At 49.8% G+C, this 27,219-nt stretch overlaps 1 protein-coding gene and 1 pseudogene across 1 annotated transcript in view; both read right to left on the bottom strand.

Moving 5' to 3' along the window:
* Positions 1-27,219, bottom strand: part of LOC147114454 (uncharacterized) — a 240,950-nt gene that overhangs the window by 77,198 nt on the left and 136,533 nt on the right. The window contains exon 3 of the mRNA XM_085993919.1: positions 18,012-19,053. Within this exon, the coding sequence (XP_085850045.1) occupies positions 18,012-19,053 (1,042 nt within the window). The remainder of the gene's footprint in view (positions 1-18,011; positions 19,054-27,219) is intronic.
* LOC147114456 (uncharacterized) lies at positions 8,730-12,483 on the bottom strand (annotated as a pseudogene).

Genomic DNA, 27,219 nt, shown 5'->3' with positions numbered 1-27,219 from the left:
GTCCATCAGAGCTGATTGAGTGTGGTCAAAGCTTCGATGCTGGGCATGTTGGCCTGAGCGAGAACATTGACATTGGTGCACCTATCCTGCCAATGGATTTGCAGGATCTTGTGGAGGCAGCGTTGGTGGTACCTCTCCAGTGCACCTCAAATCACTGGAGAGGTACCACCAACACTGCCTCCAATTCTATAGGGCCTTGGTGAGACCACACCTGGAGTACTGTGTACAATTTTGGTCTCCTTACCTAAGGAAGGATATACTTGCCCTAGAGGGAGTGCAACAAACGTTCACGAGATTGATTCCTGGGATGGCGAGACTGTCGTATGAGAAGAGATTTTTTTAATTTTTATTCATTGATGGGATGTGGGCGTCGTTGGCTGGCTAGGCCTGCATTTAGTGCCCATCCCTAATTGCCCTTGAGAAGATGGTGGTGAGCTTGACCTGTATTCTCTTGATTTCACAAAAATGAGAGTGGATCTCATTGAAGTATACACAATTATTACAGGGCTTGATAGGGTGGATGCTGGGAGAATGTTTCCCTTGGCTGGGGAGTCTAGAAACAGAGGCCACAGCCTCAGGATAAAGGGTAGGCCATTCAGGACTGAGATGAGAAGACATTTCTTCACACAGAGGGTGGTGAATCTTTGGAATTCTCTACCCCAGAGGGCTGTGGAGGCTCAGTCATTGGGTATATTCAAAACAGAAGTCGATAGATTTCTGACTAGTAAGGGCATCAAGGGATATGGCGATAGGGCCAGTGAATGGAGTTGAGGCAGAAGATCAGCCATGATCTCATTGAATGGCGGAGCAGGCTCGAAGGGCCCAGTGGCCGACTCCTGCTCCTGTTTCTTATGTTCTTATAAATGCAAGTCTATCTTTCTTCCTTATTGTGTCCAATTCTGGGCACCACACTTTAGGAAGGATGTGAAGGCCTTAGAGAGACTGCAGAAAAGATTTACCAGAATGGTACCAGGAATGAGGGACTTCAGTTATGTGGAGTGACTGGAGAAGCTGGAATTGTTCTCCTTAGAGCAGAGAATGTTGAGAGGAGATTTGATGGAAGTGTTCAAAATCATGAGGGGTCTGGACAGAGCAGATAGAGAGAAACTGTTCCCATTGGCGGAAGGGTCGAGAACCAGAGACACAGATTTAATGTGATTGGCAGAAGGTCCAAAGGTGACATCAGAAAAAACTTTTATACGCAGCGAGTGGTTAGGATCTGGAATGCACTGCCTGAAAGGGTGGTGGAGGCAGATTCAATCGTGGGTTTCAAAAGGGAATTGGATAAGTACCCGAAGGAAAAATACTTGCAGGGCGATGGGGAAAGGGCGGGGAGAGTGGGACTCGCTGAAGTGCTCTTGCAGAGAGCCAGCACGGGCTCGACGGGCCGAATGGCCTCCTTCTGTGCTGTAACCATTCTGTGATTCTAATGGGACAAATAAAGAAACAAAAGATGAGTTTAGAATAGGTGTAAATGGGAAATGGCAGAATGATCATCAACAGCTGCCATGTGGAAAAACTAGGAGCAGAGGTTATGATCTGAAATTGTTGAACTCGCTGTTGAGTCCAGAAGCGTGTAAAGTGCTTAATCGAAAGTTGAGGTGCTGTTCCTTGAGCTTACATTGAGCTTCATTGGAACAGTGTAAAAGGCCGAGGACAGAGAGGTTAGAGTGGAGTGGGGAAGTAAAAAGACAGGCGACCGGAAGCTTGGGGGTCATGCTTGCGGACTGAACGGAGGTGTCCCACAAAGCGGTCATCCAATCTGCATTTGGTCTCCCCAATGTGGAGGAGACCGCATCGTGAGCAGCGAATACAGTATATTAAATTGCAAGAAGTACAAGTAAATCGCTGTTTCACCCGGAAGGAGTGTTTGGAGCCCACGACAGTGGGATAGGAGGAGATAAAAGGGCAGGTGTTGCATCAGTCAGCACAGGGCTGGGGCTGGAATCTGGGAGAGGGGCCGCAGGCAGCACAGGGCTGGGGCTGGAATCTGGGAGAGGGGCCGCAGGCAGCACAGGCTGGGGCTGGAATCTGGGAGAGGGGCCGCAGGCAGCACAGGACTGGGGCTGGAATCTGGGAGAGGGGCCACAGTCAGCGGGCCTTTCAAAGGGCCAGAGGGACAGGAGCTTTACAAGCCTTTATTTAAGAGGATTTGAGTATAAGAGTAAAGACGTCTTACTGCAATTATATGGAGCCTTGGTCCAACCACACCTGGAGTATTCTGTACAGTTGTGGTCTCCTTACCTAAGGAAGGATATACTTGCCATAGAGGGAGTGCAACGAAGGTTCAAAGAAATTTCTTCACACAGAGGGTGGTGAATCTTTGGAATTCTCCACCCCAGAGGGCTGTGGAGGCTCAGTCATTGGGTATATTCAAAACAGAAGTCGATAGATTTCTGACTAGTGAGGGTATCAAGGGATATGGCAATAGGGCCGGTGAATGGAGTTGAGGCAGAAGATCAGCCATGATCTCATTGAATGGCGGAGCAGGTTCGAGGGGCCGAATGGCCAACTCCTGCTCCTATTTCTTATGTTCCTATAAATACACGTCTATCTTTCTTTCTTATTGTGTCCAATTCTGGGCACCGCACGTTAGGAAGGATGTGAAGGCCTTAGAGAGGCTGCAGAAAAGATTTACCAGAATGGTACCAGGGATGAGGGACTTCAGTTATGTGGAGAGACTGCAGAAGCTGGGGTTGTTCTCCTTGGAGCAGAGAAGGTTAATGGGATATTGACCAGAATGGTACCAGGGATGAGGGACTTCAGTTACGTGGAGAGACTGGAGAAGCTGGGATTGTTCTCCTTAGAGCAGATAAGGTTGATGTTGTGTCCATCAGTAGTAAGACACAGACTGCAGGAGAATGGTACAACAGGTGTTTACTCAACGTGGCTCACTCTGGAACTGAACTGTACAGATTACTACTCAGTGCTATATACAGGTGTGGTCACTGCTGGTACTACAGTACACATGAGCTGTAAAAAGTAGTTCCCCCCTTAAAGGTATATACATTACAATTCCTCCCCTTTTAGATTAACAGTACCATAACACTCATTTAACAATTAAATATCAAACTAATTACAATTAACACTTTTAACATACAATATTAGCTGAAAATAGTCCATTTATATATTCAGTCTTTGGGGAGGCTTTCTGATCCTTTCTGGATAGCGCCTTTCCCGAGTGTCTCGCTCTTGGTGCGGAGGCAATTCTGGCACCATGTCGTCAGTTGGGTCATCAGCTTCCGATGCTACTGTTTCTGGGGTAGATGCGACCTGTACATCGGGTTCCTCACCAGGTACGTATGGGCGAGGCATGGGGTTGACTTTTTCCTGTGACTCTAGGATCTGGTCAGCATGGCGTCTCACGATGTTCTCCCCAACGTCCACTGTGTACATTAGTGGGCCCTGCTGTGTGCATATCGTTCCTGGCTGCCATTTTTCTGTTCGGTAGTCGCGGGCCAAGACTGGTTGCCCTACATTGGAGCTCCTTGTTGGCTTCTCATGGATGTGCTGGAATTGCTTACTCTCAACATCTCTTCGTACGTTTGGTCTGAGCAAATCCAGGCGAGATCTTAACCTTCGGTTAAAGAACATCATGGCCGGGGCCTGGTTGGTGACTGCATGTGTCGCATTCCGGTAGGCGAACAGGAAATTGTCCACCTTATGCTGCAGTGGAATGTTGTCATTGTACATAGCCTTTATTGCCTTCTTAAAGGTTTGTACGAACCTCTCAGCCAATCCATTTGTGGCTGGATGATACGGGGCGGATGTGTAATGCCTTACCCCATTCTTCTTCATAAACCTCCGGAATTCTTCGGACAGAAACTGTGGTCCGTCATCAGAGCAAATCTGTTCTGGCAAGCCGTTCCTGGCAAAAATGGTCCGTAGGACTACAATAGTTTTCTCCGTGGTGGTGGAGGACATTTTGATGACCTCAGGCCATTTCGAGTGCGCATCCACGGCTATTAAAAACATTGAGTCCATGAATGGACCAGCAAAATCAATATGCACCCGTTGCCATGGAGATGAGGGCCACTCCCATGGGTGTAGAGGGGCATGTGGTGGTGCATTTTGGACTTTCTGGCATCCTGAGCAGCTCTTGGTCAGGTCCTCGATTTGTTTATCAATTCCCGGCCACCACACGTAAGCCCTGGCTAGGCTTTTCATTTTTACCCCTCCCAGATGACCCTCATGAAGCTCATTGAGCACTCTATCCCTTAACTTGGGTGGAATTACCACTCGGGATCCACACATCAAGGTCCCCCGGCACACTGACAGCTGTTCTCTTCTTGTCGAGAATGCTGGCAACAGTGAGTCACCATGTGCTGGCCATCCCTTCACCGTCAAATCATATACCCGAGACAGTGTCGGGTCATTTCGGGTCTCCTTTTCTGTATGAGCGTTAGTTACCGGTAGGTATTCAACTATAGTCGAATGAAATATTTCGACAGGATCCACTACTGGTGCTTCCTCCGCAGTAGGCAGTGGCAGGCGTGATAGCCCATCAGCATTTCCATGCTGTTTCGTGCCCTTATATTCAATCTCATAGTGGTGCGCCCCTAGAAAGAGTGACCATCTTTGTAGTCGTCGCGCAGTCATCACCGTAACGCCCTTCTTCGGATTAAAAATGGAGACAAGAGGCTGGTGGTCAGTGAGCAAGGTGAATTTCTGCCCGTGCAGATAGTGATTGAACTTTTTCACTCCCCACACTAGGCTGAGGGCCTCCCTGTCAATCTGGGCGTAGTTACGCTCGGCTGAGGTTAGTGATCGTGACGCAAAGGCTATTGGCCGCTCTGAGCCGTCCGAGAATTTGTGCGACAGCACCGCTCCAATGCCGTAGGGTGACGCATCACACGCCAACCGAATTGGTAGTGCTGGGTTGAAATGGGCCAATACCTCTTTCGATGTGATTAGAGTTTTGCTCTTCTGGAAAGCTCGTTTACATTCGTCACTCCACTTCCATGGCACTCCAGTTTGCAGTAGGGTGTTCAGTGGGTGTAGTATTGTAGACAAATTTGGCAAGAACTTATGGTAGTAGTTTACCAGCTCGAGGAACGACCTCAGTTGTGACACATTTTCCGGTGCTGGAGCCTTGACTGCTGCCTCAATCTTTTCTGGGGACTTATGTAACCCCTCTTTATCGATAACGTGGCCACAATACGAGATCTGTTTTTTAAAAAACTCGCATTTGGGGCGGTTAGCTCAGAGCCCATATTCCTTCAATCTAGTGAGCACCTGCTCCAGGTTGGCGAGGTGATCACTGTCATTTTCGCCCGTGACCAGGATGTTGTCCAAATAACACTGGGTCCCTGGGATCCCTTGCAGGACTTGTTCCATTGCCCTTTGCCAAATAGCCGGAGCTGATGCTACTCCGAATACCAGCCGGTTGTATTGGTAGAGACCTTTATGGGTGTTGATTGTGAGGTATTTGTTTGATGCTTCTTCTACCTCCATTTACAGATACGCCTGGGCCAGATCAATCTTAGTGAAGCGTTTCCCTCCAGATAGCGAGGTGAAAATATCTTCAATCCGCGGAAGTGGATATTGCACGGTGTGAAGGACTGGGTTCACTGTTACCTTAAAGTCCCCACAGATGCGAACCTTCCTTGGTTCCCCAGGCATGCTGCTCAACGACTTTTTCATCACAGGGACGATGGGTGTAGCCCACTCGCTCCAGTCTACCTTGGACAGTACTCCTGAACGTTCCAAACTCTCCAGCTCTGCTTCGACAGCTGGGCGGATCGCATAAGGTACCGGTCTGGCCTTAAATAATTTTGGGCTTGCGTATTCTTTGATTTTAATTGTTGCTGTCATGCCTTTTAGTGTTCCGAGTCCTTGCTGGAACACTTCTTGTGCGTCGGTTAGGATCTTTGACAGTCGCCCAGGTGTGACGTCATCATCCTTTTTGGCAGCCACAGTCAGTGCTTGTATGGAATGCCAATCCAGCTGTATTTTCCGGATCCATTCACGTCCCAGTAATGGTGGTCCTCCATCTTGCAATACATACAGGTCTAGTTTTGGTGTTTCCTTACCGTTATATATAACGGTCACCCTTATTTTTCCTTTGGGGTAGACTTTTTGCCCCGTGTACATCTTCAAAATAATTTTTGTGTCTCTCAAGTGTATGTGTGAGAATAGCCGCTCGTAGTCCCGTCGGTTTATGACTATTAGGGCTGATCCTGTGTCCAATTCCATTTTTACCTGTACTCCTGCTATCTTGAGAGTGACCCAAATGGTTCGGTGATCCTCCGTTGTGATCACATTATGTAGTTTCAGACAACTCAGCTCTCTGTTTTCGGAGTCGGTGTCACTCTTTTGTTTGTCTGAACTATTCTCCGTCACCTTATGTACCTTCTTGTACTTTTCTTTTGGAGATTTCTTATTGCTGGTTTTCTTTCCCGACCTGCAGACTCGTGCTATGTGTCCTACTTTTCCACACTGTCTGCACACTTTGTCTTTGAACCAGCAATAATTGTGGTCGTGTGTTGTTCTGCCGCAGCGATAGCACTTCTCTGTTCTGTATGACATTTCGTTTGTGCCATATTCTTGCAGTCTCTGTTGTATCTCTGCAGCGCCCCGTGCTGCTGCTTCATATGATACCGCAATGCTGAAAGCCTTGTCCAGCGTAAGGTCCTTTTCAGATAAAAGCCGTTTCTGGGTTCCTTCACTTTGAAGCCCACACACAAACTTGTCCCTTAAGGTATCTGCCAGTCCCGTTCCAAACTGGCAGTGTTTCGATAGTTTGTGCAGTTCTGTTAAATATTCAGCATTGCTTTCATCCTTATGCTGGTTCCGTTTGTGAAACTTGAATCTTTCTGCTATCAGCAGCGGTGTGGGGTTTAAATGTTCCTGTAGTATCGTCACTATGTCTCCAAAACTCTTTTCCACTGGCTTCGCTGGGGTTACTAGATTTTGTAATAAGCCATACGTCTTTGCATCCATTAAATTTAACAATACCGGCGCTTTCTTGTCATCTGACACCTCATTTGCCTTGCAGTATACCTCTATTCGTTCGACATATGTAGTCCAATCTTCGACTTCATTGTCAAATGCGGTGATACTGCCACTCTTCGGCATTTTGGGTGTGGTTTAAAATGGCATCTCCCGCACTTTCCTTCCTCCCCCACTGCTGCCAACGCCGCTCTCGGCGGTCCTTGTGGCAATGGCAGCGCCTCGCGGGTTTCTGCACGTCTCTCTCCCTCTCCTCGATGCTGCTCAGCCCCTGAACACCGGCTGCGCCCTGTGTGCTCTGCCCTCTCTCTCTCTCTCCCGTCGACGCTGCTTGGCCCTTTGCTGTGCCGCTCGGTCGGGCTCTAGCCCGCCGCTGTCTGGGAAGGGTCTGCGCACTACTTGTTGCCAGCCCATTTCGCTGGACCACCGCGACTTGAAAGCCAAGCCTGGCTCTCAACAGCCTCCCCCGCAATTCTCGAGTCTCTACTGGATGACTGGGCAGTTGCCCGTGGTCGATGCCCGTGTCTCTGGCCTTGACCTCCAATCTACTGGTCTCCAGGAACGAATCCCTGGGAGGTGATGCAGAGTTGCAGGTAGGATCGAATTTGCCTCGTCGCCAATGTTGTGTCCATCAGTAGTAAGACACAGACGGCAGGAGAACGGTACAACAGGTGTTTACTCAACGTGGCTCACTCCGGAACTGAACTGTACAGATTACTACTCAGTGCTATATACAGGTGTGGTCACTGCCGGTACTACAGTATACATGAGCTGTAAAAAGTAGTTCCCCCCTTAAAGGTATATACATTACAGTTGAGAGGAGATTTGATGGAGGTGTTCAAAATCGTGAGGGGGTCTGAACAGAGTAGAATGAGGGAAACTGTTCCCATTGGCGGAAGGCTTGAGAACCAGAGGACACAGATTTAAAGTGATTGTCAGAAGGTCCAAAGGCTCCTCACAGCTTACTGTCCCACCTAGCTTTGTATCATCAGCAAACTTGGATACATTACACTCGGTCCCTTCATCCAGGTCATTAGTATAGATTGTAAATAGCTGAGGCCCCAACACTGATCCACGTGGCACCCCACTAGATACAGCCTGCCAACCTGAAAAAGATCTGTTTATCCCTGCTCTCTGTTTTCAGTCCGTTAACCAATCCTCTATCCATGCTACTATATTACCCCCAACCCCATGAGCCCTAACCTTTTATGTGGTCCCTTATCGAATGCCTTTTGGAAATCCAAATATACTACATCCACTGGTTCCCCTCAAACTACCCTGCTAGTTACATCCTCAAAAAACTCTAATAAATTTGTCAAACACGATTTCCTTTTCATAAAACCATGTTGACTCTGCCTAATCATGTTATGATTTTCTAAGTGACTTGATACCACTTCCTTAACAATGGATTCCAGCATTTTCCCGATAATTGATGTAGCTTTCAAAAGCTCTTACAATAATGTGTCCGTGACTACACAAACCACTCTGGGTACAGGTATATTGTGTATCAGTAAAACAGTCCGTGGCTACACAAACCACTCTGGGTTCAGGTATATTGTGTATCAGTAAAACAGTCCGTGACTACGCAAACCACTCTGGGTACAGGTATATTGTGTATCAGTAAACAGTCCGTGACTACACAAACCACTCTGGGTCCAGGTATATTGTGTATCAGTAAAACAGTCCGTGACTACACAAACCACTCTGGGTACAGGTATATTGTGTATCAGTAAAACAGTCCGTGACTACACAAACCACTCTGGATCCAGGTATATTGTGTATCAGTAAAACAGGTTTATTAAACATTAAACATCCGGTACAAAGAAGTAGTACTTAACAAGAAGATAGTCACAGTCTGTTCATTCAAACCCCGGTGTTCCTTCCGAGTGAGCACGGCGCAAGTCTCCTGATGTATCTTGCTGTGTTCCGTTGACCCATGCACGCTTCCTTGGGATCTTGCTGTGTTCTGTTGACCGAAGCTCCTATCAATCTCTGGTTACATGGTGCGCACTTTCGATGTTCAAAACCTGTATCTTTATACCCTTTTCCCATCTCGTTTTGCCGACGTGGCAGTAATTAACCCTCTAACACCTGGTAAAAAGTCTTGCTTCCCTCGTTACCCATCTTATGACCTTGTTTGATCCTTCTGACTTTTTCTCCCTGCATAACAAAGTACCCTTATCTCAGATGTTCACTTTTCACAGAACACTTCCTAGAATGTTGACAAAACAGTCGGTCCATCCGATAGCTGGACCAATGAAGGACGTCTCCAACTCTTATCTATCTCTCTAGTTTTATCTCTTTAAGCATAATATTGCTGAATTCCTCGTCTCCGTAAACTTAGCACAACATTCCATTACTTCAGTAATTTTAAACAGAGGTTTTTAGTTAGGTTGGCATAATCCCATCCTGCTTTGCTCTCAGCCATTCTCCATTTTATACAGGCTTTTAGGATCTTAACATACAATTTCACATATTATAGTTATATAAAAATGGTTATAGAATCTTAATAATGTTTACTAAATCCTACAGGTACACCCTATCCTACATATCCCTACCTTGAGGGCGAGGCATTTGCTGACACCTCAAAACTAAAATCTTATATGTGGATTATTTTTCTTCCATTTATGTAACTCTAACATGTTCTGGGCTGTGATCATATTTAAATGTGATTGGGCATTGGACTTTAGGTGTTTCAGGTAGCAGGTGTAGAATAGTAAGCACATCATTACTACAAGTTGGGATATGACCAGTACATGGGAAATTATCCTAATCCAATGAGGAATTTCCATGTTTGTCCCTATGTTGTCTTATTAGTCCTAACAATTTTTGACTCCCTACCTTGTGACATTTGTGTTTAACTGGGTAGATCTTAAACAAACTTCTGATCTTACATAGTTCAAAGTTTTACTACATGGGTTACATATCTCAAATACAAAATCATTACAAGTTGGAGAACAACCAGAGCGTGTGAAATAATACGAGCCTAAGGGCATGCTGATGTATTAAGCCCAATATCCCACCAGTGTGCGTTGTCCCTTATGCTTTCAATTTCAATATCTATTCTCCAGTTGTCTTGCTCCAAAACATAAAAAATGCTTTAGGGAGGAGTTCAGTCGTATCATGAGCTCACTGAAACCCTCAAACAATAGGGGAATGTCGGGTCTGAACTGTGCCACATAACTGTGCAGCTCCTACTTAAAAACGTGTTGGTTGATGGGACAGGTCCTGTTAGACCCGTAAACCATGGTAGTTGTGGTGGTAGTGACACAGGAGGCACCACCAAAATCACCTCAGACTGGATTCGTACTGGTTTTTCCCACGCTCTGTTACCTACAAAACATAATTATTACAGTCACAGTTAAATTTCAGTCTTACAATCATTTCAAGCGACATTACAGTTTCACATCTACTTCCTGATCTTCCAAGTCGAGATCCTTTCCCCATTCCGTTTTTCAAAGTAGCGGCCACGGGATCTTTTACACCCACCTGAGAGGGCAGATGGGGCAGCGGTTTAACGTCGCATCTGAAAGATGGCACCTCTGACAGGGCAGCTCACCCTCAGTACTGCCCTGGAGTGTCAGCCTAGATTACGTGCTCAAGTCTCCAGAGTGCGACTCAAACCCATGACCTTCTGACTCGAGAGGTGAGAGTGTCGCCCACTGAGCCGAGGCTGACCCCTCTTAAACTCCAGCCTCGTTACTGGGGTTATTATCAGCATCTTCAAATGGCCCCACCGCCCCCCGACCCCGTAATTGCCATTATTAACACAGAACAGTCCTTCATGTGATTAACAGCAGAATGGGACCAGTGCGCTCAGGTGTGAACTCGCTGGTGTCTCAGCAGGTGAGTTGAACTGGTGAATCGCTTTTCACACACTGAGCAGGGGAACGGCCTCTTCCCGGTGTGGGCGATCTGGTGTTTCCGAAGATCGGATGAGCACGTAAACCTCTTCCTGCAGTGAGAGCAGCTGAACGGCCTCTCCCCGGTGTGGATGCGTCGATGCTTCTCCAGGCCCTTTGAGCATTTGAAACTCTTGTCGCAGTCGGAACATTTAAACGGCCTCTCGTCAGTGTGAACCAGCTGGTGTTCCCGCAGAGAGTCGGAACGTGTGAATCCTTTCCCGCACTCGGAGCAGGTGAACGGCCTTTCGTCAGTGTGAACTCGCTGGTGCAGCCGCAGATAGGAGGGACGAGTGAATCCTTTCCCGCACTCGGAGCAGGAGAACGGCCTCTCGTCAGTGTGAACTCATTGGTGTATCAGCAGAGCGGAGGCACGAGTGAAACCTTTCCCGCACTCGGAGCAGGAGAACGGCCACTTGTCAGTGTGAACTCGCTGGTGTTCCCGCAGAGCGGAGGGATGAGTGAATCCTTTCCCACACTCGGGGCAGGAGAACGGCCTCTCGTCAGTGTGAACCAGCTGGTGTTTCCGCAGAGAGGAGGGACAATTGAATCCTTTCTCGCACTCGGAGCAGGTGAACGGCCTCTCCCCGGTGTGAACTCGCTGGTGTGTCAGCAGGGTGGATTGTTGAGTGAATCGCTTCCCGCACACTGAGCAGGTGAACGGCCTCTCCCCGGTGTGAACTCGCTGGTGTGTCAGCAGGGCGGTTGACTGAGTGAATCGCTTCCCGCACTCGGAGCAGATGAACGGCCTCTCCTCGGTGTGAACTCGCCGGTGTCTCAGCAGGGCGGATTGTTGAGTGAATCCCTTCCCACACATGGAGCAGGTGAATGGCCATTTCACGGAGTGACGGCGTTGATGAGTCTCCAGCTCGGAGAGGCAACTGAATCCCTTCCTTCATTCCCAACATTTGCACAGACTCTCCTTGCTTTGGTTACACTTGTGCCTCCCTAGGCTGCACCTTCGGTTGAATCCACGTCCACACACAAGACAGGTGTGCAGTTTGTCCGCATTCTGATTGCTGCTTTCCGCTTCCATATGTCGATGATATTCAGGTCCTGATGAATCGAGTGACTCCATCAGATCTTCGTGTGAAGTTTGCATTAAGCTGCCTGTCTGCAATTCCTCCCTTGCAAGAGACAGTAAAAGAGGTTTATATAAGTAATTAATGTAAATACAGGAGAGAAAATAAAGAAAAACTGGCCTTTATCCAGCGCCTTTCACGATCAACGGTTTTACATCAAATGAAGTTGTGAAGTGTAGTCGCTGTTGTAATGTGGGAAACACTGCAGCCAATTTGCATGATAAATAATGGCCAGGACACCAGGGATAACTCTCCTGCCCTTCTTCGAAATAATGGCATCTTTTATGTCCACCTGAACGTCTCTTCCGAAAGACGGCCCTCCGACAGTGCGGCACTCCCTCAGTACTGCCCCTCCGACAGTGCAGCGCTCCCTCAGTACTGTCCATCCGAAATTGCGGTGCTCCCTCAGTACTGCCCCTCTGACAGTGCGGCGTTCCCTCAGTACTGCCCCTCCGACAGTGTGGCGCTTCCTCAGTACCACCCCTCCGACAGTGCAGCACTCCCTCAGTGCTGCCCATCCGACAGTGCGGCGCTCCCTCAGTACTGCCCCTCCGACAGTGCAGCGCTCCCTCAGTAGTGCTCCTCCGACAGTGCGGTGCTCCCTCAGTACTGCCCCTCCGACAGCGCGGCGGTCCCTCAGTACTGCCCCTCCAACAGTGCGGCACTCCCTCAGTACTGCCCCTCCGACAGCGCGGCGCTCCCTCCGTGCTGCTCCTCCGACAGTGCGGCGCTCCCTCAGTACTTACCCTCCCATAGTGCTCCGTTCCCTCAGTACTGCCCCTACGACAGGGCACCGCCCCTCCAACAGTGCAGCGCTCCTTCGGCACTGCCCCGGAATGTCAGCCTAGGTTTATGTGCTTGAGTCCCTGCAGTGGGGATTTTGAACCCACAACTTTCTGACTGAGAGACAAGGATGCTCCCAACGGAGCCACTGGCTGGCTGTCAAGGTCTTTCACATCCTTGCTAAAGTGCGGTGGCTGGGGGAATTGTCACAGTCCCTTTAATCAGAGAAACACACGAGAGGGCGGTGGGTGTCCCTTTAAATGTGGAGGGGGTGGGTGTACCTTTAAATGTGGAGGGGGTGGGTGTCCCTTTAAATGAGGAGGGGGTGGGTGTCCCTTTAAATGTGGAGGGGGAGGGAGTCCCTTTAAATGTGGAGGGGGTGGGTTTCCCTTTAAATGTGCAGGGGTGGGTGTCCCTTTGAATGTGGAGTGAGAGGGTGTCCCTTTAAATGTGGAGAGGGAGAGTGTCCCTTTCAATGTGGAGGGGATGGGTGTCCCTTTAAATGTGGAGGGGGTGGGTGTCCCTTTAAATGTGGAGGGGGTGGGTGTCCCTTTAAATGTGGAGAGGTTGGTGTCCATTTAAATATGGAGGGGGTAGGTGTCCCTTTAAATGTGGAGCGGCGGGGCCGTGCATGCTCATTCGGCCCCACCACAAAACGAGGCTGCCAGTGCGCCTGCGCGGAGCCTCCGGGAAGCAGACAGAAGGCAGGGCCCGGGGAAGAGGCCGGAATCAGTGGCCGGGGTAAAGTAAAGTGTTGGGGAATCGATTTAAATCGAGGGGGGGGAGCGGAGAGCGAGATTATAAAGTAAAAGACGAGAAAAACCAAACCTGAGAGACGGGCGGGCGGGACCACCGCGGACACCGAACGGAGCGGATTGAACGCGCGGGGTGGCGGAGTGAGCCGGCACAATGTGATTCTGAGTGACGGGAGCGCTGACCAATAGGAAGAGGGCTGAGCTGGGAGGACTGAACTGGGCGGCCTGGTCCTCCAACCAATGGCGGCGCGGCTAGGGGGCGGGACCTGCCCTCCTCGGTGCGGGTGCCCGATTGTGACGTCATCAGAGGAAGAGGCCCAATCAGGTGGATGGAGGCCGGCCCGGGCCTCTGACTGACGGGAGCGCTGACCAATAGGAAGAGGGCTGAGCTGGGAGGACTGAACTGGGCGGCCTCGTCCTCCAACCAATGATGGCGCGGCAAGGGGGCGGGCCCTTCCCTCCAATGATGGCGCGGCAAGGGGGCTGGCCCTTCCCTTTGAACTGCAAAATTTGAACTGCAAAATTGTTTCCTGCACACAGCCTGGGTCACTCTGCAAAAAAAACTGTTTAACAATTAATTATCATAACTCCCCTTGCTTTAGGGGAGGCGTAGAGTGCAAAAGCAAGGAAGTTATGATGAAACTGTGTAAAAGACTGGAGTCAGCTGTGGCTCAGTGGATAGCAGAGTCAGAAGGTTCTGGGTTCAAGGTAGACTTGCACTTCTAAGAACATAAGAAATAGGAGCAGGAGTCGGCCATTCGGCCCTTCGAGCCTGCTCATCTCATCTCCATACATACATACATATAAATGTCCTGGATATTGCAATGCAGTGTAGAATTTCTAAATTTGCCGATGACCCCAAACTTGGGCGTGTGGCAAACAGTGAGGGTGATACCAATCGACTGCAACAGGACATGGAAAGGCTAGCAGAATGGGCAGACAGGTGGCAGATGGAATTTAATACAGAGAAGCATGTTAGATAGGAGCAGGAGTAGGCCATTCGGCCCCTCGAGCCTGCTCCGCCATTCAATGAGATCATGGCTGATCATCCAAATTCAGTACCCTGTCCCTGCCTTCTCCCCATATCCCTTGATCCCTTTAGCCTTAAGAAATATATCCAACTCCTTCTTGAATATATTTAATGAATTGGCCCCTACTGCCTTCTTTGGTAGAGAATTCCACAGGTTCACCACTCTCTGGGTGAAGAAATTCCTCCTCATCTCTGTCCTAAATGGCTTACCCCTTATCTTTAGACTGTAACCCCTGGTTCTGGACTCCCCGGCCATCGGGAACATCCTTCCTGCATCTAGTCTATCTAGTCCTGTTAGAATTTTATAAGTTTCGATGACATCCCCTCTCATTCTTCTTAACTCCAGCGAATATAAGCCCAATCGACCCAATCTCTCCTCATACGTCATTCCTGTCATCCCAGGTATCAGTCTAGTGAATCTTCGCTGCACTCCCTCCATGGCAAGAACATCCTTCCTCAGATAAGGTGACCAAAACTGCACACAATACTCAAGGTGTGGTCTCACCAAAGCCCTGTACAACTGTAGCAAGACATCCTTGTTCCTGTACTCGAACCCTCTCGCTACGAAGGCCAACATACCATTTGCCACCTTAACCGCCTGCTGCACCTGCATGCTTACCTTCAGCGACTGGTGCACAAGGACACCCAGGTCTCGTTGCACTTCCCCTTCTCCCAATCTATTGCCGTTCAGATAATAATCTGCCTTCCTGTTTTTGCCACCAAAGTGGATAACCTCGCATTTATCCACATTATACTGCATCTGCCCAATCACCCAACCTGTCCAAATCATACTGGAGTTTCTCGGCATCCTCCTCACAGCACACATGCCCACCCAGCTTTGTGTCATCTGCAAACTTCAGGCCCATCGAACAGACAACACCAAACCCAGTAAATCTGCGAAAAACTGCTTTTACTTAAAAATCAGCAAGAGATTACAAGTAAGCATCCCAACAGTTGTGTCGCGTATATAACAATCCTGACTATACCTTCGCACACACAGAGCTATCCCTTTAATTTAAACTCAAGTGATCGTAGTCACGTGATGTTTTGGTCATTAACACCAGCGATTGGTCAATTCGGCAATGACTAGACATACAATTTCTGACAACTGACCAGGTGGTCCGGCTGCAGCCCCCAAGTGTCGTGAAACAGCACCTTTTATACCCCTAAATTTTGGGAACCCTCCCACTATGTACCTGTCCCTAACTATATGGCATGGTGGTCATTAGTTGTTTCTCAGACCCTCTTAGCACTCGTCCATTAAGCATGCCTGGGCCGTCAAGGCCGGTTACATTCCACAGTCTGAAGATGTTTCTGGGGTTTTTTTGCAACGGCTTCACAGTTCAATAGCTAATAGCCTCTTCTCCACAGAACTTTCCAAAGGTCTGTTTCCCTTACCCGTTGAAAGACAGCTGGCAGCATTACATATTTTTTTTAGCAGAAAGTCTCTGTTCCCGTTCAAGGCCTCTTTCTCTGTGAACAGTTTTGCGCACAAATTCCCACAGGAACCTCTCAAAGCATGCTGGTATATTAAATTTGGTCAACTTTTTAAGATTGGTCAAGTTGCAGCAAAATTTACAGCAAATGGCTTATTCTTCCAATCCAGAATATCAAAGTCCAGTCCAGTATTTCAGATTTTTAACATCAGCAGCAACAAACTCCAACTGACTGAAAATAAAAGATTTGCATTTTCTGCAGTGCCTTTCCAGACCTCAGGACCTCCCAAAGTTTTACACAGCCAATGAAGTACTTTTTAAAGTGTAGTCACTGTTGGAATTGCAGTGGGGAAAGAGTTAAACTGACATCGCTGGCAGTTTCGCTGAATGGTGTAATAAAGACAATAATCTCAGTAGTAAGCTTTTTCTAAGTTGATAACCTAGCCGGACGTGGAAACCATAAGAGGCCCAAGAGGATGTAAGTTCTGTTCTGGCAGGAAAGTAAAACAATGAGTTGAAAGTAAAAGAGGCCTCGAGAGGCAGGAAAGGAGGACAATGAGTCAGAAGTCCAATGTTGATGAGACCCCATTTGGCATAAACAAAGGTCATAGGTGCAACAACAGCTTGAGGGATAACGGACATATACTTTTCAGATAATAAAGGCGGTACTTTAATGTAATTCACCAATCAGTGAAGATGCATGCGGGCCAAGGTCCAATCAGGTGGCAGGAATAAATTGTGCATGAGATGGTCATGTGTGTTGTAATGTATAAACATGTAACGTATGCTGTACCAATTTGGAAAGGTCTGGCTACGACAGAGCAGACTGTTTCCCCACCGGTGCAATAAAGACATAGAAACATAGAAGATAGGAGCAAGAGTAGGCCATTCGGCCCCTCGAGCCTGCTCCGCCATTCAATGAGATCATGGCTGATCATCCAAATTCAGTACCCTGCCCCTGCCTTCTCCCCATACCCCTTGATCCCTTTAGCCTTAAGAAATATATCCAACTCCGACTTGAATATATTTAATGAATTGGACTCCACTGCCTTCTGAGGTAGAGAATTCCACAGGTTCACCACTCTCTGGGTGAAGAAAGTCCTCCTCATCTCAGTCCTAAATTCAGTTATGTAGGGTACTGGTGAGGCCACACCTGGAATATTGCGTACAGTTTTGGTTTCCATATTTAAGAAAAGATATACTTGCTCTCGAGGCAGTTCAGAGAAGGTTCAGTCGGTTGATTCCGGAGATGAGGGGGTTGACTTATGAGGAAAGGTTGAGTAGGTTTGGCCTCTACTCATTGGAATTCCGAAGAATGAGAGGCGATCTTATCGAAACATATAAGATTGTGAGGGGGCTTGATCGGGTGGATGCGGGGAGGATGTTTCCACTGATGGGTGAGACTAGAACTAGGGGGCATAATCTTAGAATAAGGGGCTACCCTTTCAAAACTGAGATGAGGAGAAACTTCTTCACTCAGAGGGTAGTAAATCTATGGAATTTGCTACCTCAGAGAGCTGTGGAAGCTGCGACATTAAATAAATTTAAAACGGAGATAGACAGTTTCCTAGCTGATAAGGGAATTAGGGGTTACGGGGAGCGGGCAGGGAAGTAGACATGAGTCTAGGTTCGGATCAGCCATGATCCTATTGAATGGCGGGGCAGGCCCGAGGGGTCATATGGCCTACTCCTGCTCCTGCTTCTTATGTTCTTATGTTCTAAATGGCTTACCCCTTATCCTTAGACTGTGACCCCTGGTTCTGGACTCCCCGACCATCGGGAACATCCTTCCTGCATCTAGCCTGTCTAGTCCTGTTAGAATTTTATAAGTTTCAATGAGATCCCCTCTCATTCTTCTAAACTCCAGTGAGTACAAGCCCAATCGACCCAATCTCTCCTCATACGTCATTCCTGCCATCCCAGGCATCAGCCTGGTGAATCTTCGCTGCAGACAACTTGACTATCGATCTAAAACCTTGTGTCGAGCGTTGGTTTAAAACACTCCACAACAGAATGGATATGGTTCGGTTCTGGGTGCGATTTAACGGCAGAATCGGGTCAGCACCATCAGCAGTGCACCCGCTGGTGCGTCTGCAGGTGGGAGGAGCACGTGAATCTCTTCCCGCACAGGGGGCAGGTGAACGGCCTCTCCCCAGTTTGCGCTCGCTGGTGGGCCAGCAGATCGGACGAGCGGGTGAATCCCTTCCCGCACACGGGGCAGGTGAACGGCCTCTCCCCGCTGTGAATCCGCTGGTGCTTCAGCAGGTTGGACGAGTTGGTGAACCCCTTCCCACACAGAGAGCAGGAGAACGGCCTCTCCCCGGTGTGAATGCGCCTGTGTATCAGCAGGTTGGAGGAGTCCGTGAACCCCTTCCCGCAGTGAGAGCAGGTGAACGGCCTCTCCCCGGTGTGGACTCGCTGGTGCGTCAGCAGGTGGGAGGACTGAGTGAAGCCCTTCCCGCACGCGGAGCAGGTGAACGCCCTCTCCCCGGTGTGGACTCGCTGGTGTCTCAGCAGGTGGGAGGACTGAGTGAAGCCCTTCCCGCAGGAGATCGCCCTCTCCCCGGTGTGGACTCGCTGGTGCATCAGCAGGTGGGAGGAATTGATGAACCCCTTCCCGCAGTCTGAGCAGGTGACCGGCCTCTCCCCGGTGTGAACCCGCTGGTGTCTCAGCAGGTGATACGAACTGGTGAACGCCTTCTCGCAAAGGGAGCAGGTGAACGGCCGCTCCCCGGTGTGAGTGCGCTGGTGTTTCAGCAGGTGGGACGATCGAGTGAATCCCTTCGCACACACCGAGCAGGTGAACGGCCTCTCCCCGGTGTGAAGGCATCGATGTGTTTCCAGCTCTGGGCGCTTGCCAAATCCCTTCCCGCAGTCCCCACATTTCCAGGGTCGCTCCCCCGCGTGGATGCGACTGTGCCTCCCCAGACTGGACGACCAGCTGAAGCTGCGTCCACACACGGAGCACGCGTACGGTTTGTCCGCGCTGCGATTGATGCGCTCTCCCTCCATTTGCAAAGGCTGATGATATTCAGGTTCCCTGATAAATCGAGTGACTCTGTCAGATCTTGAGCCGATGTTTGGTTTCAAGTTCTCCCTTCTGCTTCTAACACCCTGTAAAACGAGTTTAGAGCAAAGGGTACAAGGCAATAGGAGGAAAATGAGCAAAGAAAAATCTCAAAGGGCCTGAAAAATGCTTCCTATAGACACACGCACGGGCAGAGGACACTCTTACTGCCTCAGAAAGGCCTGGCGGGCAGGAATTTAATAAATCTTTATTGTTTGTTAATTTGCTTTATTTAAAACATTGAGTGTCAGCCCGTGGCTCAGTGGGCCGCACACTCGTGTCCGAGTCAGGAGGCTGAGGGTTCAAGTCCCACTCCAGAGACTTGAGCACAAAAATCCAGGCTGACACTCCAGTGCAGTGCTGAGGGAGTAAAGCACTGTCGGAGTTGCCGTCTTTCGGATGAGACCTTAAAACTGAGATTCTGTCTGCTCTCTCTGGTGGACGTAAAAGATCCCGTGGCCACTATTTCGAAGATGAGCAGGGGAGAGTTCTGACCAATATTTATCCCTCAATCAACATCACTAAAAGACAGATTATCTGGTCATTGTCACATTGTTGTTTGTGGGAGCTTGCTGTGTGCAAATTGGCTGTCGCGTTTCCCACATTACAACAGTGACTACACTTCAAAAAGTACTTCATTGGCTGTAAGGCAATTTGAGACGTGGTGAAAGGCGCTATAGAAATGCATGTTCTTACTCTGGACTGGAAATGAGGACGAGGTGGTTCCCTTAATTGCCTGCCGCAACGGTCACACGGGCTAGCAGGCAGCGCACGTCGTCAGCAATCCTCGACCAATAGTGAGAGAGAGTGAGTGGTGGGCGCTCGGAGGACTGAACCAGCGGCGGGTCCTCCAACCAATGGCGGCGCTGCCCCATTGTCTGAAGTCTCCGTGACTTTAGTCTTGTGCCAATTGAGTTGGTGCAAAGAGCTGGGGGGGGGGGCGGGGGTGGCAAATCAGAGAATAATACAGCACAGGAGGAGGTCATTCAGCTCTTTGCAAAAAGGAACTCCAGTATGATTTGGACAGGTTGGGCGGTTGGGCAGATGCATGGCAGATGCAGTATAGTGTGGATAAATGCGAGGTTATCCACTTTGGTGGCAAAAACAGGAAGGCGGATTAAGCCCAAAACGTTGACTCTAATTTCTCCCCACAGATGTCGCCTGGCCTGCTGAGTTTTTCCAGCATTTTCTGTTGTTATTCCAAATTCAGTACCCTGTCCCTGCCTTCCCAGGGCAGCACGGTGGCATAGTGGTTAGCACTGTTGCCTCACAGCGCCAGGGACCCGGGTTCAAATCCGGCCTCAGGTGACTGTCTGTGTGGAGTTTGCACATTCTCCCCGTGTTTGCGTGGGTTTCCTCCGGGTGCTCCGGTTTCCTCCCACAGTCCAAAGATGTGCGGGTTAGGTTGATTGGCCATGATAAAAAAAAAAATTGGCCCTTAGTGTTAGGGGGGATTAAATACGTGGGGTTACGGGGTTACGGGGATAGGGCTTGGGTGGGTTGGCTGTCGGTGTAGGGACCGGCTGCTAGGGTTTGGATAATCAGCCACGATCTCATTGAATGGCGGAGCAGGCTCGAAGGGCCGAATGGCCTACTCCTGCTCCTAGTTTCTATGTTTCTATGTTTCTCCCCATATCCCTTGATCCCCTTAGCCTTAAGAAATATATCTAACTCCTTCTTGAATATATTTAATGAATTGGCCTCCAATGCCTTCCGTGGTAGAGAATTCCACAGGTTCACCACTCTCTGGGTGAAGAAATTCCTCCTCATCTCTGTCCTAAATGGCTTACCCCTTATCCTTAGACTGTGACCCCTGGTTCTGGACTCCCTGACCATCGGGAACATCCTTCCTGCATCTAGTCTGTCTAGTCCTATTAGAATTTTATAAGTTTCAATGAGATACCCTCTCATTCTTCTAAACTCCAGCGAGTATGAGCCCAATCAACCCAATCTCTCCTCATACATCATTCCTGCCATCCCAGGTATCATAGAGTCATAGAGTCATAGAGTTTTACAGCACAGAAAGAGGCCCTTTGGACCATTGTGTCTGCGCCGTCCATCAATCCCTGTCCAGTCTAATCCCATTTTCCAGCATTTGGTCCATAGCCTTGTATGCAATGGCATTTCAAGTGCTCATCCAAATGCTTCTTGAATGTTGTGAGGGTTCCTGCCTCTACCATCCTTTCAGGCAGAGAGTTCCAGATTCCAACCACCCTCTGGGTGAAAAAGTTCCTCCTCAAATCCCCTCTAAATCTCCTGCCCCTTACCTTGAATCTATGCCCCCTTGTTATTGACCCCCCTACTAAGGGGAAAAGTTCCTCTTTATCTACCCTATCTATGCCTCTCATCATTTTGTACACCTCAATCAGGTCCCCCCTCAGCCTTCTTTGCTCCAATGAAAACAACCCCAGCCTGTTTAGTCTTTCTTCATAGCTGCGGCGCTCCATCCCAGGTAACATCCTGGTGAATCTTCTCTGCACCCTCTCTAAAGCAATCACATCCTTCCCATAGTGAGGGGACCAGAACTGCACACAGTACTCCAGCTGTGGCCTCACCAGCGTTTTTTACAGCTCCATCATAACCTCCCTGCTCTTATATTCTATGCCTCGGCTAATGAAGGCAAGTATCCCATATGCCTTTTTAACTACCTTATCTACCTGTTCCGCTGCCTTCAGGGATCTATGTACATGCACACCAAGGTCCCTCTGACCCTCTGTACTTCCTAGGGTCCTACCACTCATTGTGTACTCCCTTGCCTTATTTGTCCGTCCAAAATGCATCACCTTGCACTTTTCAGGGTTAAATTCCATTTGCCACTTTTCCGCCCATCTGACCAACTCGTTTATATCTTCCTGTAGCCTGAGGCTTTCCTCCTCACAATTTACCACCCCACCAATTTTCGTGTCATCTGCGAACTTACTGATCATACCTTTTACATTCTCATCCAAATCATTTATGTAGATCACAAACAGCAAGGGACCCAGCACCGATCCCTGAGGTACCCCACTAGACACAGGCTTCCAGTCACAAAAGCAACCTTCGACCATCACCCTCTGCCTCCTGCCACTCAGCCAGTTTAGGATCCAACGCGCCAAGGCACCCTGGATCCCATGGGCTCTTACCTTCTTGACCAGTCTCCTATGCGGGACTTTGTCAAAAGCTTTACTGAAGTCCATGTAAACCACATCCACAGCATTTCCCTCATCCACACACCAAGTCACCCGCTCGAAAAATTCAATCAGATTTGTCAGACATGATTTACCCTTGACAAAGCCATGCTGACTATTCCCGATTAATCCTTGCCTCTCCAAGTGGAGACTAATTTTGTACCTCAGAATTTTTTCCAATAATTTCCCTACCACAGATGTTAGGCTCACTGGCCTGTAATTCCCTGGTTTATCCCTGCTACCCTTCTTGAATAATGGTACTACGTTAGCTGTTCTCCAGTCCTCTGGTACATCCCCTGTGGCCAGAGAGGTTCTGAAAATTTGTGTCAGAGCCCCTGCAATCTCCTCCCTTGCCTCACACAACAGCCTGGGATAAATCTCGTCCAGGCCTGGGGATTTATCCACATTTTGGCCTGCTAAAACCGCTCGTACCTCCTCCCTCTCGATGCTAATATGTTCAAGTATGTCACAGTCCCCTTGCCCGATTTCTATGTCTACATCATCTTTCTCCATAGTGAACACAGATGCAAAAAATTCATTTAAAACCCCGCCTACATCATCTGGCTCTACACACAGATTGCCACTTTGGTCCCTAATGGGCCCTACCCTTTCCCTGGTTATCCTCTTGCCCTTAATCTATATATATAAAGCGGCTCTTCTGTCTGTCCCGATGTCTGTCTGTCTGTCTGTCTGTCCGCCTGGTCTCTATGCGTTTGGAAGTTACAGAGCGTACCGACGCGCGCGTCGCCTCAAAAGAAAGCTTGCGATTCCGGACCGGTTATAGGCCTATTTACGTTTCGGCCGGACAAAAATCCCGCCCGCGGTATCCCAAAAACGTTCAGCGTTCCGCTCTCATTAGCGACCGTCTGACGTCGAGGTCTTCCTACAGTTGAGTGTCGAGTGACTCGACGATTGACCAACCCTACGCTTCGGTGACCTGACCGGTTGACCAATCGGTGCGTGTGTGGGCGGGCCTTATCCTTCTGAACCGAGGTGAGTGGCCGCCATCGTGATTTTCCACGATTTTTTCCCCCACACTTTCTGTGTGTTAGGGAACTAAGGTAAATATTTCAATTATGTGTTAGGCAATTAATTTAACAATTTATTTGAGTTTTATATTGTGTTTAGCAACCCCCCCCCCTCCTCCTCACCCTCACGCAGGGGGGACTCGGGGCCTGAAGCTGAAAAAATTTCTCTCTCTCTCTCTTTCTTTCTTCCCTCTCTCTCTCTCCTTCTCCTCTACCCTCTCTCTCCTTCTCCTCTTCCCTCTCTCCTCTTCCCTCTCTATCCTTCTCCTCTTCCTCTCTGTCTCTCTCTACTTCCCCCTCTCAGGTGTCACGGACGGAGCGCGGGCGCGCCGCCCGAGGTTTCCCGCTCGCTAACGGCCTTGCCGGCTCCCGCGGGCCGCTCGCACTAACCGCGCATGCGCCGCCCGCACTCACCGCGCATGCGCCGCCCACACTCACCGCGCATGCGCTGCCCGCCCGCCCGCAGTGGCCGCCCATCAGCCGTGCGATACGCGGGGGACCTCAGCAACGGCACCGGACCTCAGGCGCTGGGCAGGGGGAGGGGCCGGAGAGAGGGACAGAGGGGAGTGGGGGAGCGGGGGGAGTGGGGGATGGGAGGGGTGGGGGGGGAGAGTGAGATGGGAGGGGAGGGAGACGGGAGGGGAGGGGGAGATGGGAGGGGAGGGGGGGGACGGGAGGGGAGAGAGGGGAGGGGAGGGGGAGGGGAGAGAGGGGAGGGGAGGGAGGGAGGGGATAGGGACAGGGAGAGGACATGACAGGGAGAGGGGGGACACACAGGGGCAGGGAGACCAAATGCCCCAAAATTGCCCTCGCGCCCCAAAATTGCCCTCGCGCCCCCAAAATTGCCCTCGCAACGCGGGGCTCGCTAGGCAGGGGGAGGGGCCGGAGAGAGGGACAGAGGGGGAGTGGGGGGAGCGGGGGGAGTGGGGGAGGGGGTGGGTGGGGAGAGGGAGACAGGGGAGGGGAGGGGAGGGAGGGGAGGGAGGGAGAGAGGGGAGGGGAGGGAGAGAGGGGAGGGAGGGATAGGACAGGGAGAGGACATGACAGGGAGAGGGGGGACACACAGGGGCAAGGAGACCAAACACCCCAAAATTGCCCTCGCGCCCCAAAATTGCCCTCGTAACGCGGGGCTCCCCAGCTAGTATACTTATAAAACATCTTAGGATTTTCCTTTATTTTGCTCGCCAGTGTTATTTCATGGCCCCTCCTCGCACTCCTAATTTCTTTTTTAAGTATGCCCCTGCACTTTTTATACTCCTCTAGGGCATCTCTGTCTTTAGTCTTTTGTAACTGCCAAAAGCCCCCCTTTTTTCCCTAATGCATTTTTGTATATCCCTTGTCATCCAAGGTTCCCTTTGCTTGTTGGTCCCACCCTTGACCTTTACAGGAACATGTTGGCGTTGTACTCTCTCTATTTCCCCTCTGAAAGCCTCCCACTGCTTTGATGTGGATTTTCCTATAAGTAGCTGCTCCCAGTCCACTTTGGCCAGATCCCGCCTTATCATATTAAAATCGGCCATCCCCCAATTTAGAACCCTTATTTCCGGGCCGTCATTGTCTTTTTCCATGACCACCTTAAATCTCACCGAATTATGGTCACTGTCGCCAAAATGCTCTCCTACTGACACTTCCACCACTTGCCCGGCTACATTCCCTAGAATTAGGTCCAGTACCGCCCCCTCTCTTGTCGGACTTTCTACATGTTGGCTCAAAAAGCTCTCCTGGATGCACTTTAAGAATTCTGCACCCTCTTAGCCTTTCACACTCTGACTATCCCAATTAATATTGGGGAAGTTGAAATCCCCCACTATTATTACCCTATTATTTTCGCACTTCTCTGAGATTTGCCTACATATCTGTTCCTCTATCTCCCCCTGACTGTTTGGGGGCCTATAGTACACTCCCAGCAAGGTGCTTGCCCCTTTTTGTTTTTAAGTTCTACCCATATGGCCTCATTAGAGGAACCCGCTAATATATCATCCCTCCTTACAGCAGTAATCGACTCCTTAATTAATATTGCAACACCCCCTCCCCTTCTACACCCCCCTCTGTCTCTCCTGAAGATTCTATACCCCGGAATATTGAGCTGCCAGTCCTGACCCTCCCTCAACCATGTCTCCGTGATAGCAACAATATCGTACTCCCATGTGTTCAACAACAACTTCAGTTCATCCACGTTATTTGCAAGACTCCTTGCATTAAAATAAATGCCTTCCAGCCTTGCCATATTCCCTTTTGCCCTCACATATTTTCTCTGCCTTCCCAGCTGACTTGTTTCTTCCTCTGTATTTGGCTGTAAATCACCCCCTACTATAGCTCCACTCTGTCTCCCATCCCCCTGCCAAGTTAGTTTAAACCCCCCCCAGCAGTGCTAGCAAACCTCCCCGCAAGGATATTGGTCCCCCTCTGGTTCAGGTGTAGACCGTCCGACTTGTACAAGTCCCACCTTTCCCAGAAGCAGGCCCAGTGATCCAGGAAACTAAAGCCCTCCCCCCTGCACCATCCCTTTAGCCACGCATTCATCTGTTCTATCTTCCTATTCCTATACTCACTAGCACGTGGTACCGGGAGTAATCCAGAGATTACAACCTTTGTGGTCCTGCTGTTTAATCTTCCACCTAGCTCCCTAAATTCTTGCTGCAGGGCCTCATCCCTCTTTTTACCTATGTCGTTGGTACCAATGTGGACCACGACCTCTGCCTGTTCACGCTCCCCCTCCAGAATGCCCTGCAGCCGCTCAGTGACATCCTTGACCCTGGCACCTGGGAGGCAACAAACCATCCTGGATTCACGTCTACGGCCACAGAAACGCCTATCTGTTCCCCTTACTATAGAATCCCCTACCACTATTGCTCTCCCACTCTTTTTCCTCCCTTCCTGGGCAGCAAGAGCACCCCCAGTGCCAGGAAGTTGGCTGCTGCTGCCTTCCCCTGGTGAGTCATCCCCCTCAACAGTATCCAAATCGGTATACCTGTTTGAGAGGGGAATGGTCACAGGGGTCTCCTGCACTACCTGCCTGCTTCTATTGCTCCGCCTGGTGGTCACCCATTTCCTTTCTTCCTGTGCAACCCTTCCCTGCGGTGTGACCAACTCACTAAACGTGCTATCCACGACCCTCTCAGCATCGTGAATGCTCAACAACCCATCCACCCGCAGCTCCAGCGCCTCAATGCGGTCTGCTAGTAGCTGCAGGTGGATGCATTTCCTGCACACGTGGTCATCAGGGGCACCGGCAGTGTCCCTGAATTCCCACATAGAGCAAGAGGAGCACATCACGGGGCTGGGCTCTCCTGGCATGACTTACCCTTTAATTAATTTAAATTAAATTCACTAACACCAATTAAAGATATCTCTAAGGCGCTTGTATAGTCTACCTACAGCCCCTGCTACACCAGAAAAGACCCTAGTCACTATAAACTACAGAGTTAAAGTTTAAAAAAGAGAAATACTCACCAACCAATCACTTACCTGCTCCCTGGTGACGTCACACACTGATTACTTTTTACCTCTCTCCCTGCTGCTGAGTTGGTCGGGCCTCGCTGCTCCCTCGTCTGAACTGGTAGGGCCTTGGTCTTTGCACCGGTTTTTATACCGGGCTCACCTCCTCTCTGCTGCCGCCCCCGAACTGGTCGGGCCTCGGTCTTCGCGCCGGTTTTTATACCGGGCTCACCTCCTCTCTGCTGCCACTGCCCCCGAACTGGTCTCGGGCCTCGGTCTTCGTGCTGGTTTTTATACCGGGCTCACCTCCTCTCTGCTGCCGCCGCCCCCGAACTGGTCTCGGGCCTCGGTCTTCGCGCCGGTTTTTATACCGGGCTCACCTCCTCTCTGCTGCCCCCGAACTGGTGAATCTTCGCTGCACTCCCTCCATGGCAAGAACATCTTCCTCAGATAAGGCGACCAAAACTGCACAAAATACTCAAGGTGAAAGAGGAAGTATTAAGGGGTTTAGCATCTTTGAAAGTGGTTCACTCCCCAGGCCTGGATTAAATGTTTCCCAGACTGTTAAGAGAATTAAGAG

This window comes from Somniosus microcephalus, chromosome 7, assembly GCF_052327205.1.
Source record: "Somniosus microcephalus isolate GS21.2 chromosome 7, FLI_Smic_1.0, whole genome shotgun sequence".
NCBI lineage: Eukaryota > Metazoa > Chordata > Chondrichthyes > Squaliformes > Somniosidae > Somniosus > Somniosus microcephalus.
This window is presented reverse-complemented; position numbering and strand designations above follow the sequence as displayed.